General features: G+C 46.8%; 1 protein-coding gene across 1 annotated transcript in view; it reads left to right on the top strand.

The window, feature by feature from the left end:
* ANO2 (anoctamin 2) overlaps positions 1 to 16657 on the top strand; it is a 347738-nt gene that overhangs the window by 248672 nt on the left and 82409 nt on the right. The window contains exon 15 of the mRNA XM_034645976.1: positions 12573 to 12647. Within this exon, the coding sequence (XP_034501867.1) occupies positions 12573 to 12647 (75 nt within the window). The remainder of the gene's footprint in view (positions 1 to 12572; positions 12648 to 16657) is intronic.

Below are 16657 nucleotides of genomic sequence, written 5' to 3'. Positions count from 1 at the left end.
AATGGATGGATGAGTGGGTGGATCAATGGGTAGGTAGATGGGTGGGTAGGTAGATGGGTGGGTGGGTGGATGGATGGATGGATGGGTGAGTGGGTGGTTAGATGGGTGGATGGATAGGTGATTGGGTGGATAGATGGGTGGGTGGCAATGTGGATGGATGGATGGATGGATGGATGGATGGATGGATGGATGGATTGATAGATTGGTGGATGGATGGATGAGTGGGTGGATAGATGGGTAGGTGGGTGGATAAGCAGATTGATGGGTGGATGGATGGATGGATGGGTGGGTGGTGGGTCAATGGGTGGGTGGATGGATGGATGGATGGATAGATTGGTGGATGGATGGGTGAGTGGGTGGATAGATGGGTAGGTGGGTGGATAAGCAGATTGATGGGTGGATGGATGGATGAGTGGGTGGATGGATGGATGAGTGGGTGGATGGATGGGTGGTGGGTCGATGGGTGGGTGGATGGGTGGATAGACTAGTCAGTCTTGGACTACTACCTTAGCTAAGCAGAGTCACTATTCTGGGGTACTCCTGGACCACAAAGCATGATGATATGTGTGTGCATGTGTGTGCATGCACACGTGTATATAAGCACTCATTCATGCATTCCCGAGTCTTTTCTGAACACAGAAAATTAGGAGTTCCTCCACCATGCTTCCATGGATTCCTGGTCATGGCCACATCCCAGCAAGTACTCTACTGCGCTGTAACTGTTTACGCATCTATCTCTGTTGTGACATTGAGAGTCTTAGAGCACAGCCCAGTCCCCGTGCACAAGAGATGCTCACAAAATCACTGTAAAAGGACTTATCAGCACCTCTTCTCAATAGTCTGTCAGGTAGGGCTACCGTGTCTGAGGGGCCTGACCCCAGAATCCTATTAATGTATTGTAACCTTTCTTGCATGTCAAAAATAAATCCTCTGGACTCAATACTGACTCGGGAGTCAGAGGGGCTGATGACAAGGTCTGTATATGGACGAGATGAGGGCTGGGTAGTATAGCAGTGCAGTGGGTTCTACTGATAGCATCTGGCCTCAGGGTATTCCCTTCACCAGGTAGCCTGGTGGTAGTCATCTGCAGCAGTTGCTGTGGGTCTGCTTGAATTCGTGGAAGCCCAGCTTGCCCTCCCATGCTGGGACCTGCACACACTTAGTCCGCTCGATAGCCCTCTCTGGGCAGAGCCTCATCCTGGGCCCTGTGGGGCAGTGACAGCAGAGAAACCTGGGCAGAGATGACCTGTGCCTCCAGCCACAGAGCAACCATCCTTCACCTTCCTCCTCCATTCCCTCCCCTTTATAGATTTTTCTTCCTCTCTTTTGCTCCACTCCCCTCTCTGCCAGAGCCTGGTGAGGCACACCAAGGACACTGACTCCTGTTATGGTCCTGTGGCCCTGTCTGGGATATCCTCAGCCTCACTGGACATGGAGGGCACTGAACCCAAAGGAGAAACCTGCGTAGATGGGGCAGGATCTCCCCTCACCTACAGTCTATATAGAAGGAGACATCCCCGTATGGATTATTTCACTTTTAAATTTTAGAATGGGTTTCTGAAGAGTATGTGTTCTAGTGGCTCTGGGCGTGTCTGCAGGAGGTCCCCGGTATTAGAGAGCACTGTTCTCCTGAAGCGTAATGGAGGACAGACATCTCCCTTGCCCGGGGCCCCTAAGTTTGGGGAAGATCAAGGGACTGCTTCTGCATGTCTTACCCCGGTTTCCTTGCTGGGGCTCCTTTCCATTTGTTTTGAGCCTTGTTTTTAAAGAGGAGGAATAGCAACTAACCACTGTTGTCTACTAGTTAACAATATCTGAAACCAAACCAACAACATGGCAGGCTCAAGTTCAGTGTCACCAAATACCATGATGAGAGTTAATTACAGTGTCTTTTTGCCAGTTCACTGTTGTTGCAAGTTCCTGAGCAATTGTTTCTCATGCAGTCCTAGTTACAGACTAGGGCTAGTGTACATGTATCCGCTGTAACCGTCTAACTGGTGTAAGAGGAACAGCTCTGTCCCTGGGCTGAGGCCAGAGCAAATTGACGTTATTACTAAAACAATGAACAAAGGGCCCTTACTGGGAAGAGTCAAGTTCATTATTTATTCATTTGCACGGGAAATCTTTCAAAGAGTGCACCCTTTAAATAAAATATACCAACACTTTTCTGAATGTCGTTTTTTTTCCATATGGAGAAGGCTGTCCACCTCTGCTTTTGAATGGAGGGCAGTGACCGTCCCCTAATATGGTGCCTGTGACCCTGCTCTGCACATAGTGGGGAATTTTAAAGCCCAACAAATTCACAAAATGCAAGGTAAACTTTACAAATGAAGTCAGGTAATCAGCTGCTGTCTAGGTCTTCTCTAACATGTCAGACATGTGGCACGAAAATCAGACCAGGTCTCCGCTGCTGGCCTTCCAAGCATGGCTGAGGCCCAGCGGGTACTCTCACCTCCCTCTTGCCCTTCTTACTCTGTGCGCTGCCAACACAATGTGGTGGTAGATCTGAAATGTATCCCTGCACTCGAGTGTGATCGGTGCCTGCCCTGTCCCTGTAGTCAGCTTATGGGACGGCGGGGAGGGCGGAGATGGGAGCCAGTTGGCAACTTGGCTGGGCCAACAGCGCAGCTGACATGACAAATTCTGTGTGGACACTCTCCTCATGAGGGAATTGTCTCCAAGCTTGCCTCCACACTGTGAGCTCCTCTCTGAGACTCTGTTCACAGAGGGGCAAGCCACAGGAATACGGGCCCTGGGGCAGAAACATCAAGGGAGGGGTGAGTCTTGAAGAACAGTATTTCCCAAAATGGGCTGATTTATGGCATCACCCATGAAGCATTTTCAAAAACAGATTGTTTCACCCCCAAGATTCTGACTGAGTAAATATGGAGCATGGCCAGGTATTGGTTCCCTGAGTGATTGTGATGATTGGCTAATGTGGGAGCCAGTGACATTCCTGGGTGTCCCATTCCAGACTCACCCCTGTACAGTGGCACCCGTCTTCTCTTTGGCCTGAGCATCTGTGGGGGACTGAGCCCCCAACTCTCTCCTGTCCAGTCTCCAGGGCTCAGGACCTGCTTCCCAGCCCCTGTCCGCCCCAGCACAGTGAGGTGTGGATACCCTCCGACAGCATCATCATGGTACAAAGGTAATAGATACAGACAGGAATGCAGAGCCATGTGTGTTTGGCAGAAAAAAAAGCAAGAATGACAACTATGGAGCCTGAAGAAAGCAAGAGTAAGGGGGGATTTCATGAGGAACTTCCTGTTTGTAAATGAATGTTCTGCAGATCAGTTCTGTATTCTGTGAGCTAGAACATAAGGAAAGGGTCCAAACAGAAGCTAGAAGCTTCTAGGTTGGACTAAGAGATAATAAGTATGTGACCTAAAGGGACAAGACACACCAGGAGGAGCTAAGTGTGGCTGCAGGGTCTCTGTCACAGAGATCTTCCTGATTAGCACAGGATGGCTTAGGGCTTCCTTGTCTGGAGGCAGGAGGACGATCAGAACACAGCCAGGTATCAGTCGCCGGCTAACACTCTTCCCTATAGTACTTTCCGTGAGAAAAGCTGTCCTCATTGGCACATGCCTGTGGGACTTTGCCCTTGACTATTTTTCTTAAAATCTTGAAAGGTCACCATGAACCTTTTGCATTTTCCCCTTAGGTCTAGGCACTGGTGTGTAACGTGAGGCAGTGGCACAACATTGTTCTGTGGGCCCCTCTTGTGTGGAACTAGATTTGATGCACTCAGAGACGAAATACTCAGGCCCAACCTTATGAGCACTGGGCGCTACCAAAATGCCGGAGGCTGTTGTTTACAAACTGATAATGCTCCCGCTGAGTCACACTTGCCCACGAACTCCATGGGCCAGGCTGACCTCAGTGCTGGAGATCCAGTGCGGAATTAGACACAGAGCCTGCCTGCCCCCACGGAGCTTATGTTTTCCTTAAAGAGACAGAGAGGAAATAAATAAACAAGATAACTTTGACAGTGAAAAGAGTTGTGATTGAGAATGGTAAGGGCCAGTGGAGGGACTGGGCATTGGGACAGATCTCATGGGGGGGGTGGCGGTGCCAGAACTGAGAACGGAAGGGTGTGCAGAGGGCCCAGCTGGGTGAAGAGGTGGGAGAGGAGTCTGACAAAGGCCCTGGGGTGGAAACCAGTTTGTGTGCTCAGTGGACAGGAAGGAAGCCAATGGACCGGAGCAAAGGAAGCAAGGGATTGAATGGTAAGACATGAAGTTTGAGAGGAGCCAGAGCCCAGATCATGTCAGCCTTGGAGTCTGGCACAGGGCTTACATGGATTCTCAGTCCACGATCATTCAGCTTAAGGCTTTGTGTGATGTTCTAGTGAGCATATGTATTAAGGACTCATGTGTAGTGCTAGTGGAGGGCACTGATGGCTTGAGCCCGGACTATTCCTTTTACAGGCAGGGGGCCTGCAGAGGGACAGGAGAGAAGGGTGTCCCCTTGAGAGACTGAGTGGGGAGGGGTGTCTCCAGTCTGAAACCAGGCAGGGCACCCGGTGGAACAGTGGGGACTGGGGTCAGGGAGGGAGAGGAGCTCAGCCCAGTACCAGAACCCAGGAAGGCCAAGGCAGCCACTCAGGAAACAGAGAAAGTGAAGCAGTAAGCTGTCTGGGGAGCCCGAGGGGTCAGAGTAAGCAGGCTGGACCTCAGGACGGGAGACAGGGAGCCAGAGTCTGTTTTTCTATGTCTGCTGGGAAAACCGAGCAGTGGGAGGATTAAAGAATGTTTTCCATTTTAGCCACAAATTATACTGCATTCAGCCCTGGGCTTCAGGCATGCTTGTAGACTTAGGTGTTGTGCCACGTGACTGCCTCATGCTCCTTTGCCAAGACTTCCCTCCTCGATGGAGGCCCTGTCCCTAAAAGTCTTTCCCTATCTCTAGAATCTGTAGATGGCTCTGGGCCTTAGTCATGGGCAAGTCCACGGGGCTGAGGGTCATGAGCTGTGGGCTCAGCCCAAGAGGCTGTGTGTGCCTGGGCTGTGGGGACTAAGACCAGTCTGAGGGCCCTCAGGCTCAATGAAAGGAGGGACGTGCACTCCAAAGCTGGCCTCACTCTTCTGGACAGGCCATGAAGGCTTCCTGGACAAGGAACTATTTTAGAAGAGAGAACTAAAGAAAGAGAGATAAGATGGTAAGGTTGGTGGGATCTCTGTTCCTAAAGTAGATGTTTTTGAGAGTTCTTGAGGGCTTGCCCAACAGAGGGGGCACTGAGCAGCCTTGTGTGAGGCCAGAGTGGCACCAGAATGGCAGAACGAGACCACACGGGAGGGTTGTGTAGCTTTGGAACAGGAAGAGTGGCCCCTGAGTCTGTGCTGTGGGAAGCATTGCCCAAAGTGAACTGGGGTTTGTTTGTTATTTTGACAAGGAAATTTCGCCTAATGTGTTCCAGCCAGAGCCAAGGTCCCTGGGAGACGAAGCCATAGTAATGGTGGTAATGCTATCAGGTAATAAGTACTGGGTTCGAGCTGGGTGCCAGGCACAAACCCAGGCAGATTCCCAGGTGTTACCTCATTTCATCTTCACAGAAGCTGTCTTGTATAGCTGCCCATATTTTCAGTCCCAGGTTTTGGGATGACGGAATTGAGGGTTAAAGAAGCTGGTCACATGCCTGCAATCACATCGTAAGTGTGCAAGCTGGGAAATCAGACCCAGGCGGCTGCCTCCAGACTCACCTGCCTTGCACAATTCTTGGGGACACCACTGGCTCTCCCAGCCAGGCTGGTGGGAGGCCCAGCTCTAGCAAGGAAGAAGTGAAGGGGGATGAGAAAGAAGATAAATGAGCAAAGAATTTTTTTTTCCTCTCAAATGCAACTTTATGGCCCCACTTTACAGATTGCAGGCCCCCAGCCCTGGGCCTCACTATCTTTTTTCTCATTATTTTATTCAGTGTGTATCTAGAGGGCTCTAGAAATTCACAACAGGACTCCTATCAGTTTCTGGCTTTCATTTATGTAGTGAAAAGGGGACTGAATCCCATGTCTGCCTCTAATGTACACTGTCCTGTGAGTGGTGGAATTTAGGATGTGGGCTGCCTCAACTATTACTGTCCACCTAAACTTGGGCTGAGGTGTCCCTCTCACAGTGATGCACCAATGGGTCAGCTGATGAAAGTGAGTAAAGCTCCTTAACCCTGAGAACTGTAGCCACACAGGACCAGGTTGTCACCCCTCCTGTCCTAGAGCCTGGGAGTCCCTGGGTTTTCTTGGGTCCTCACCTCTGCCAGTGCCCCAGGGACACTCCAATGGAAAAGTATCTTGCACTTCTTCTCATCACCCCTCTCTGCCTCGTGGTTCACCCCTTCTCAACCCACCATCCTCCATGTCTCCCATGTATTAATATCTCCCGCAACCAGCTGTGTCAAATCATGGTATATCAGAGGCATCGAGCACAGGGACCTCAGGAGTGGCACTTGGTCAACTCAGCTTGCATTCTTGACAATGACACTGGAATAAACTGCTCTTTGACCCTTATTCAGACACAGTTGAACCTGGGTTAAGACTCTTCTTTAGAGTTCCACCTAACCCCCCTTTTCAGTCAATCTCCCAGTCCTACTCTTGCATGGGGCCCCTGCCTGGGCCAGCTCCCATCAGTCATGACATTTAACCAGTCCTCATTTACCGAAGTCCTTGGAAATACATAGTTCCCCCAGATGATTTCCCTCTGAAACCCCATCCAAGCACTGCCAACCCTCCACATCCTCAGTTCTCCATGGTAGTGCCCCTGACCAGAGTAGGGGTTTGGATTCAGTCACCACCATGTCGAGAGAAGATCTCCATCTATTATGATGGTTGGATCCCTTGTCTCAGGAATTCAAAGCAAGGAGTCCTTAAAGGCAGGACCGGGGGAGGAACCATCAATCTTTCTCCCACCTAGCATTGGCCTCACTGAATTCTAAGTGTCGAGTCCATGCCCTCCTTGCCTCCTTGCATAGAGAGGGACCCAGGTGAGGCTGGTTAGGTGTGTCCACGAACCTGATGGGAGACACATTGATTGCACAAACATTTACTCAGCTTACACTATGTACCTGCTGCTGTGCTTAAACACCAGGTGCATGCACAAGTAAGGTGTGGCCTCTGGCCTCCTGGAGCTGGCGTCCCCTGAGCAGGAGAGACAAGGACATCAGCAGGTAGAGCAGAAGGTAATGAGACTGATGCTCAGGGCCTGAACTGTGGCATCAGGAGTAGAAAGGAAAGGAGGAGCAGACGAAGAGAACGTTTATGGAGCTGGATTCTGTAGGACTTGGGGCAGCTCGAGGTGAGTGTTGGGGAGGAAGTAGCCCAAGCAAATGCCTTAGTCTCAGGCTTTCTCTGCTCCAAGGGTTATGGTTCAGTTCGCTGAGTCAGGGGATGTAAAAGAAGCAGAAGGTTTATGGAGCAAGCAAGATGATTCTTCTGGGACATTTTGAGCTTGGGACATTCCACTGAGCCTGTGCCCTTGAGTTCCCTCCCCAAAGCCCATAATTTCAGTCTAATTATGAAGAAAACTTCAGCTAAGCCTAAATTAAGAATATTCTGTAAAACACTTGACCAGTACTCAAAACAAGGTCATCAACAACAAGGAAGTCTGAGAAACTGTCATAATCTAGAGAAGCCGAAGGAGATATGATTAATAATGTGGGCTCTTGTGTGGGACTCTGGAACAGAAAAAGGATATAAATCCAAATAAAGTATAAACTAGGTAATAATAATGTACAATATGGGCTCATTGGTTGTGGAAAATATACCCATATTAATAGGGTAATAGGGGAAACTGAGTATATATACCTAGACTCTCTGTACCATCTTTGAAGCTTTTCTGTGACTCTAAAGCTCTTCTAAAATAAAAAGTTTATTTAAAGAGAAGAAATAAAGTAGAGGAAGAAATGCTCATATGTTACTGGTACAAATGCAGAATGGCACAGTCATTTTGGAAAACGGTCTGGCAGTCACTTATAAAATCAAACATAGACTTACCCTATGACTTAGCAGTTCCACAACTTGGTATTTAACTAAGTGAAATGAAAACCAGTGCTCACACTGAAAGCAGTACACGAAGACTTACCATGGCTTTAGTCGTAATCACAAGAAACTGAAAACAGCCCAGACATCTCTCGGTAAATGGACTGTGGCATGTCCATACAAAGAAATGTTACTTAGCAATGAGAAGGAACAAGTCCCCGAGAAGGCCACACGGATGAATCTCCACTGTGTTGTGATAAGTGAAGGAAGTCAGATGCAAAAGTCTCCACACTGTCTGAGTTTACTTATGTGGCATTCTGGGAAAGGCAAAACTCAAGGCACAAGTGGCAGGTCATGGCAGGAGCTGGAGACTGGGGGGACGGACTCCAAAGGGACATGGGGAATATTGAGTGAATTGGAGTTGTTCCTTGTCCTTGATTGTGGTTGTGACTACACGCCAGTGTATGTTCATCACAACTCCCAGAACAGTGCGCTAATAAGGTGAATTTTGCTGTATGTAAATTGTACCTTGATTAAAAATTGAAAAAATAAAATAACTCAGGGATGATTGGCCGCTTTTCAAAACTGCTCTCCACGGGGTTTGTTTAAATAGTATTCTCACCTGCTGTACGTTCGCTGCTCCCATTACCAACTGCTCAGTCTGCCAAAAGGGCACTTTGGTGGTGGTACGTGAATTTCGCTGTGCTGTATGCTATTTGGAGACTTGGAAGTGGGAGCCGTAGTCCAGGGACAAAGACCCAAGACAGCAGAGACAAAGAAACAAACACAGATGACAGCTAGGCTTGTATCTTAACAATGGGGACGTTAGCTAAGTGCTTCCTAATCACCTGCTTTTGGTATAATCATGAAGCTGATGAGATCTTACTTTTTTACAACGCCTTACAGCTTACAAAGCTCTCACAGCCGTTCACTTGTGATCCACACAATGCCTCTGTCACTTAGGTGGGACAAGTGTTGTCACCTCCGGTGTTAAAGGGAGATGGAGGGGGCACCTGGGTGGCTCTGTCCATTGAGAATCTGACTCTTGATTTCCTCTCAGGTCATGATCTCAGGGTCATGGGTTCAAGCCCTGCATCAGGCTCCATGTTCAGTGCAGAGTCTGCTTGAGATTCTTCCTTTCCTTCTCCCTCTGCCCGCTCCTACCCCTGCCACTTGCGTGTGTGCTCTTTTTTTTTTTAATATTTATATTTTATCTACTATTTGTATATATTTTTATATATACTATGTATATATTTGTATTTATTTACTATAAAGGAGATGAACCTGAGATTCTAGGAATTTTCTGAGGTCACTTGACTAGGTAGTAGAGGCAAGAGTAAAACTCGGGGATATTCAACTTCCAAGCCTACTTCTCTGTCTCCTACCCCATACGCTGGCAATGGGACTTTCCTGCATAGTGTATTTAAATTAATGGCATTTGCCATGCATCTTCACCTCTTTAATGTGCCAGGGAGTGGAGAGTTTTTGTTAGCTTCCACCATCAGAGCTGGTTATTATACATAAAGGCCGCTTTACTCACTGTCATCTTTACTAGTAGCTTTGGGGGCTTGGAAGCAGTCTGCAATCTTTGTGTTTCTCTCAGCCCTTGTGTTTGTATAGTGTCTGAATGTATGAGAGCTGTGTGTATGTTGGAAGCTGTGACTTCCAGAAAAACAACGACAACAACAAAACTCATCAGGGTAAACGTGAGAGGGAAGGTGATTTTTCAACAAACACCAGAACATTGACATCAAGATGAGTCTTTTTCTCTCAGAGAGCTGCTTTGAGAGGATATCCAATTCAGTTGCTTTTTAGTTATCTCAGTTTTATGCAAAGTAGTAACACCATGTTCCTTACCAGATTAGCTCTGAAAATCCTTCTCTTTGATTCCTTGGTGGGTCTCTGAGCTCCTTCTGGGCAGGACTGAGCCTTCTCCCCTCCGGGTCCTCAGGTATCCAGAACATGGCCCTCATGGGTGCTCAGACTGTGTCTCTGGAGTGTAACTGAGTCAGAACTCCTTCTCTAGGACAGAGTTGTCGCTACAGAGTGGAGGCTGGTCCACAGATACCTTATCCCTCTTGACTTTTGACCTGAAGAGCATGGACAACCACTAGACAGGAAGCCTTAGCCCAGACTATCTCAGAGGCCTGACTTTGCCCATGGGTTTATTAGTCATTCTGTATAATTGTACTTCTTTCTTTGAGCCCATTTCACCTTGGCCATATTTTCTGCTCCTTGACTTGTGCTTCCCTTTCCACCATTTCTTCCAGGACTGTCCAGCTCTGCCCTGGGGGCCCTTCCGAGCCTCATCTGACCCTCACTGACTGGCTTTTCTCACCCCTTCCCTCACATCATGGGCTGAGCATAGGTTTTTCCACCCCTTCTTGCCCTATTCCTCACTCAGAAGCCCTGCTGTGGAGGAACTGGTAACCAGTGGAACCTCTAACTGGGCTTTTCCTGGATCACCACTGGTATTTCAGAGCACCCCTGGTTTGCTGGGACTAAAGGCAGAACTTCTCATCTCTAGGTCAGAGAGCAGGAAAAGAGAGAATCATCAAAACCTCCCCTGCACCAAAGGGGCCTCAGGAAGAGCCTGCCATGCTCTGCCATGTTTCCATCCAGAGTTCCTACTGAGTGTTATCATCCACCACTCACCCTCAGTTTTCCTCATCAAAATCTTAGAGGAAAATGTCACCAGTGTGAGTGAAACTAAGAATTAACACTGGAGGAGATAAGTAAAAGAATGCTATTCCCTCTTAACGTTGACTTCACTTAAAATATGAATGAGCCTTATTCCAGTCCTAATAGAAATGAACTTATATGCTCCCACCTATTCAGAATGGCTGCGACCAATAGTTACCTGTTCTCACTATGTGATGGAAAGTCTGCTGGTCTTGGAGTCTAGAGCCTGGATTCTGTCACGCTGTCTATGAAAGCTGAGTATAATTTGCTTATGTCATCTGGGAATGACAGTGCTAATCACTGAATGGCTTCTGCCCTAACACTCACTCGCACCCCCATTACTGATCCAGCTCAGCCCTGTGCTCAGGTCCAGCGTGCAGTGAGAAAGACCCAGCCTTCCTTTCTCAAGTTGCCCACAGGCTCACTCTCCAGATAACCCTCTCTCTCGAAGGGCAAGTGGTTCCTGAAGCATTTTGGTGTGGGTGTGCCTTCCACCTCATTAGACTGGAGGCCCCCTAGGATGGTGATCATATCCACTTTCTTCTGTCTCCCCACCATGCACGGCTGGCTTTTAGAAAGAAGTCTTTCGGGCCAGGAGGGCTCTTAGCCTACAGTACAAGCTCTCAAAGGCTAGATGGCACTGTTGCTAGAGCCAAATCAGGTGTGTTGGGAAAGAAGTGGGAGGAGGGAAGAGAAACCAGAGCAGGAGGGCCTGGACTGTTGACTTTCTGAGTTTGACTCAGACTTGTTACAGAGATGCATGAGGACTCCTGCCAGCATGGCTTCAGTGGGTCGTCACCACAACCTTTGTAGTAGACAGGACACTGCACCAATTCTAACTTTATGGAAAACCAGCTCAGAGAAATCAAGTGCCCAGGCTCAAGTTAAATGGCAGCTAATGAGCAAGGATTTCTGCCATCGTGCCTTGTTGGCATTGCCCTGCCAGGGCGGGCCCCTGGAGTTTGCCCAAGGAGGACTGTGGTTGGTGGCATGGCTGTCTCAGGACAGTGGCTTGTGTGAACTGGACCCAGTCTGAGCAGAAAAGGTAGGGTTTGCAGACAGACTGACTGCAAGGCATCAGCCTAACCTCTGCCTCAAAATGTTTACTTTTGTGACCCGGGGAGAATACAGTCATTCTGGAGGAAACAAATGATAACACATACAGGTTCTTTGCAGAACAGCAATTGTAGGTAATTTGTACGCTCGCTAGGATCTAAGGTGAATGGTTGATGTTTAATTTAAAGAATGACTTATCTTGGGGCGCCTGGGTGGCTCAGTCGTTAAGCGTCTGCCTTCGTCTCAGGGTGTGATCCCAGGGTCCTGGGAGGACACATTGGGCTCCTCCGCTGGGAGCCTGCTTCTTCCTCTCCCACTCCCCCTGCTTGTGTTCCCTCTCTCGTTGGCTGTCTCACTCTCTGTAAAATAAATAAATAAATAAAATCTTTAATAAAAAAATTTATAAAAAAAAAAGAATGACTTATCTTGAGATGCTGCTCTGTGGTTGGGTTCTATCTGTCGTTTGTCCATTGTGTCATTATGTTCACATGTTTCTCATTAAAATGCAACAAAGCAAATAAAACCATGCTGTGCAGTAGGCAGGATGGATGTCACGAATGTGCCCTTTTTACAGATGAAGAGATAGAGGGTCAGAAATGATCACACGGCTGACAACTGAAACTTCAGCTCAGTATGAGGCTGTAATCAATTCTTGTCCTCTTTTTACCATAGTTTTCCCAGGCTATGCAGAAATCACAAAATTAGGTGGGCTGTTGTGGATATGAAGCATAAGGCATCAGAGACTAGGAAAACACCTATTTAGAGTAACGAATGATTAAGGATATGCAAAATTGTGCCAGTTTGAGAGGAAATCGATACATCTGTTGTTTTTGCCATCTGATTGTTTGTATTCTCCTGTTTCCCCAGGATGATGAAGATAAGCTGACCTGGAAAGATCGTTTCCCGGGTTACTTGGTGAACTTCGCCTCCATCTTGTTCATGGTAATTTTCCTGATGGAACTCCTGCCTATGACTTATGCATGTAGTTCCGTCGAGCAAATGCTGTGGGTGTGTTATTCAAGTATGCCACGGGGATAACAAGGGGCTAGTAAAGATGAAGCCACAGTCCTGTCTAAACAGGGAGGATCCTCCCTGGTGGTGAGGCTGCTGTGGGTGTCAGTCACCGGAAGAGGCAAAGGTGATTCCCTCAGCCCCGGGATGGCTACAGAAGCGGGTTCCGTCTTCCCAGAGAGAACAGGCTAGGGAGGTTCTATCTTCCCAGCCTTGAGCACAGGCATTTGAAGTTGGAACTTCTGGGGGTGGGCTGTGAGGTGGTGCCTTCCGCATTGAGACAAGCCAAGACCTTGGAAGAGGTAACCCAGGTAAGATGGTTGCAGAATGGTGGTGGCCTGTTCAGGCCGTGGGCTGGCTCTCCCTGAGGGTTTGTGGAATAGAACAGAGCCCACCCAGCATGGGCTTTGTGTGAGCCTGATTCTTTAGCTCCCCTATAGCTGTTGTGTTTATTTCCCCATGTTCTCCCTTAGAGTTTGGAAGACCCACGTGGGTCTCAGCTGTGTCAGGGAAGATGAGGAATGGGTCTATGATTTGTGTCCGAGTCAGATCAATAAAGTGGTAGGTCATTCTTTGGGAGCCAGGATGGGTGAGGTAACAGTGAGTGGAGCAAGAAGACCCGGGAAGGTGAAACTCAGGACTAAGCTTGGGTCCCTGAGACCCCAGCCCTCCCTTTATGGGTAGATTGCGTCTAGTTTCCAAGACTGGAACTTCTGTTTTACAAAGGAGAGTTGTGTCCTTACAGCATTTCTAAGCAGGGCTGCACGTTAGTTGTAGGGTTGGGCGAGGATTGCTTATTCTGGACTGAAATCATAATCATTTTCTGGACCTACCTGCCAGCGTTACCTCTGGCCCTGACTTGAGATTATTATTGCTGTTATGATCATTGAGGACAGGAGCCACGGCCTAGTCTCAGAAATTTAAAAAGAGAAGGGATCCTAGGTACTGTCTATTTCAGCGCCTCATTTCACAGATGAAGCACAGAGGTGATGGGTGCCTTGCCAAAACTGAGAAGTCTGCATTCCTTACCTTCTCATTGCTTAACAAGAGCAAGGCATGCAGAATTTATTCAAGAATATGTGGTGAATCACAATGTGTTAAGCTGGAATGATGTAAAGTTTAATTTAGCATTTCAAAGCCTCCCACAATGTGCATATTGTTGTCAAAGAGTTTATTCATTCATTCAAGAAATATTTAAGGTGGGGGGCGGGGGGAGTGGTGCCCAGCTGGCTCAGTCACTGGAGTGTGTGACTCTTGATTTCTGGGTCATGAGTCCAAGTTCCACGTTGGGTGCAGAGATTACTTAATATAAAATCTTTTATTTTATTTTATTTTTATTATGTTATGTTAGTCCCCATACAGTACATCATTAGTTTTTGATGTAGTGTTCCATGATTCATTGTTTGCGTACAACACCCAGTGCTCCATGCAATACGTGCCCACCTTACTACCCATCACCGGCCTGTCCTAATCCCCCACCCCTCTCCCCTCTGAAGCCCTCAGTTTATTTCCCAGAGTCCATAGTCTTTTAAAAGAAAATTTAAAAATATATTTAATGGGTGCCAACTATATGCTTGACAGTGTTCTTAGGCATTGGGGATAGAGTAGAAAATAAAATAATCTCTCCTTAAGGAGTTTACAGATAGCAAATACGTACACAAATAAGGAAACTGGTAAGTAAAACAGACTCTATCTCTAGTAGCAGTAGGTTGGGGTATTTGTAGCATCCTATCTTGCCGAAAATAAGAAATATTGGATGAATATATTTTTCATTTTTAAAGCCTTGAGGGGCTAATAGGTTAGTAAAGAATACTAGGATATTCCTAATACAGATCCGTCTAAGGGAAACGGAACCAAGGGACAGATACCTGGGCATTAATACTGTTTTTGCCTTGAGGACATTTTCCCATCCAGACAAACTTGGGCTTTGGTTTTTGGTGGTTTTATGAGGCAAAGAGGGTAGAAATTGGGGTGTGGCTGGCTCAAAGTGGATATGCTAACAGGAAGTTCTCACCAAGTTAAATTGGAATTCCAGACTTACACTTTCAGAATAAAGATGAAGTAGAACTAAACCCACCCCCTCCCCACTTATGGGACTGCTGAGAACAGTGTTCTGGCTCTAAATAGAACGGGGAGAAACAGGGAAACAAAACTCCGTCCCTGAGAAGTGGCCATGGACGATCCCCATCCTGGACTTCCAGCCCGGTTTGTCACGTGAGAGGACCAGGGAAGCTCGGGCTGTGAACCTGGCCAGGGCAAGTCGTGCTTCCAGGTGCCCAGCAGAAGCAAGCACACATTCTCTCTGTGGGAAGGCAGATTTACACCAGTCCTCAAAAAATCCCCCCTCAAGAATTTTTCGAGGGGCGCCTGGGTGGCTCAGTCATTAAGCGTCTGCCTTCGGCTCAGGGCATGATCCCAGCGTTCTGGGATCAAGCCCCACATCAGGCTCCTCTGTTGGGAGCCTGCTTCTTCCTCTCCCACTCCCCCTGCTTATGTTCCCTCTCTCGCTGGCTGTCTCTCTCTGTCAAATAAATAAAATCTTAAAAAAAAAAAAGAATTTTTCATGGGCAAGGAAGAGAATGCAGTTAAAAATAATCAATTATACAAGAAGCCAAAGTATAATGAAAGAAAACCAGTGCAGAAAGACGGCAAAGACTAAAGACACTGGAAATATCAGTCACATGTTAAAACATCCAGTTTCAAAATATCTGCAAAAAATAAGAAACTATTTTAAAGATTTTATGTATTATTTGTCAGAGGAAGCACATGCACAAGCAGGAGGAGCAGCAGGCAGAGGGAGAAGCAGGCTCCAAGCAGGGAGCCCAATGTGGGACTTGATCCCAGGATCCTGGGATCATGACCTGAGCCGAAGGCAGATGCTTAACCGACTGAGCCACCCAGGTGTCCCCAAAATAAGAAAGTATTTTAAAAATGACCTAAAAATTTGAAAACTAGTCAATAAATCTTCTAGAAATGAATATGTCAATGAATGTGAATATGTAATATATAATAATATATGTGAATATATAAATATGCATGTGCATAATATTGTAAACACACACACACATACACCAGGGATGGGTTTAGCAACAAATTAGACAAAGCTGAAGATATCATTTGTGAACGGCAGTTCAGGTTAGAAAAAATTATCCATAATGTAGCACAGGGAGGCAAAAGACTGAAAATTCCAGAGACATTAATAGAGTGAGAAGATTTCACATGTATTTAATTGCACTACTGGGAAAAGAGGTGAGAATAGTAATGCATGAGATACACTGACCAGTAGTCTCCTAGTCGGCTAGTTCCGCTAACAGAATTCCAATTCAGAGATTGAAGTATCCTGGCAAAATTCAAGCAGGAAAAATAGAAAGAACTCTATCTCTGTGAAATCATAGAATATATATGACACGAGAAACATCTCACATACAGTCAGAAATCAAAACACGAATTACCTTTAATGAAGAGGCTGTTCGATTGGCCATTGATTTCACATAGCGGTTGGAAATCAGAATACAGTGATGTGTTTATCTTCGTATGCTGAAGAGAAAACAATTGCTAACCTAGAATTCTATACCCAAGAAAAATATAATGTAGAAGTATTAATATAAAATAAAGATATTTATAGCCAAACAGAAGCTGAGAGTTTTCAACCAACTGAATCTTTCACTAAAGGAAATCCTAAGAATGTTCTTTGCATGTGATCCCATATGGAAAACCATAGTTTTAAGAAGGAATGAAGAACAAAGTAGTAAATATATGGGAAAACCTATGTGATCTTTGACTGTAAACAATGATCATGGTGTCTAATAGGGTTAAAAATAAGGTAGAGGGGTGCCTGGCTGGCTCAGTCAGTAGAGCATAGGACTCTTGATCTTGGGATTGTGAGTTTGAGCCCCACATTGGGTGTGGAGCCTACTTAAAATAAAAATAAATAAATAAAT

The sequence above is a fragment of the Ailuropoda melanoleuca genome, chromosome 16 (assembly GCF_002007445.2).
Source record: "Ailuropoda melanoleuca isolate Jingjing chromosome 16, ASM200744v2, whole genome shotgun sequence".
Classification (NCBI taxonomy): Eukaryota; Metazoa; Chordata; class Mammalia; order Carnivora; family Ursidae; genus Ailuropoda; species Ailuropoda melanoleuca.
Note: the sequence above shows the minus strand (reverse complement) of the source record. Positions and strands in the feature narration are given on the sequence as shown.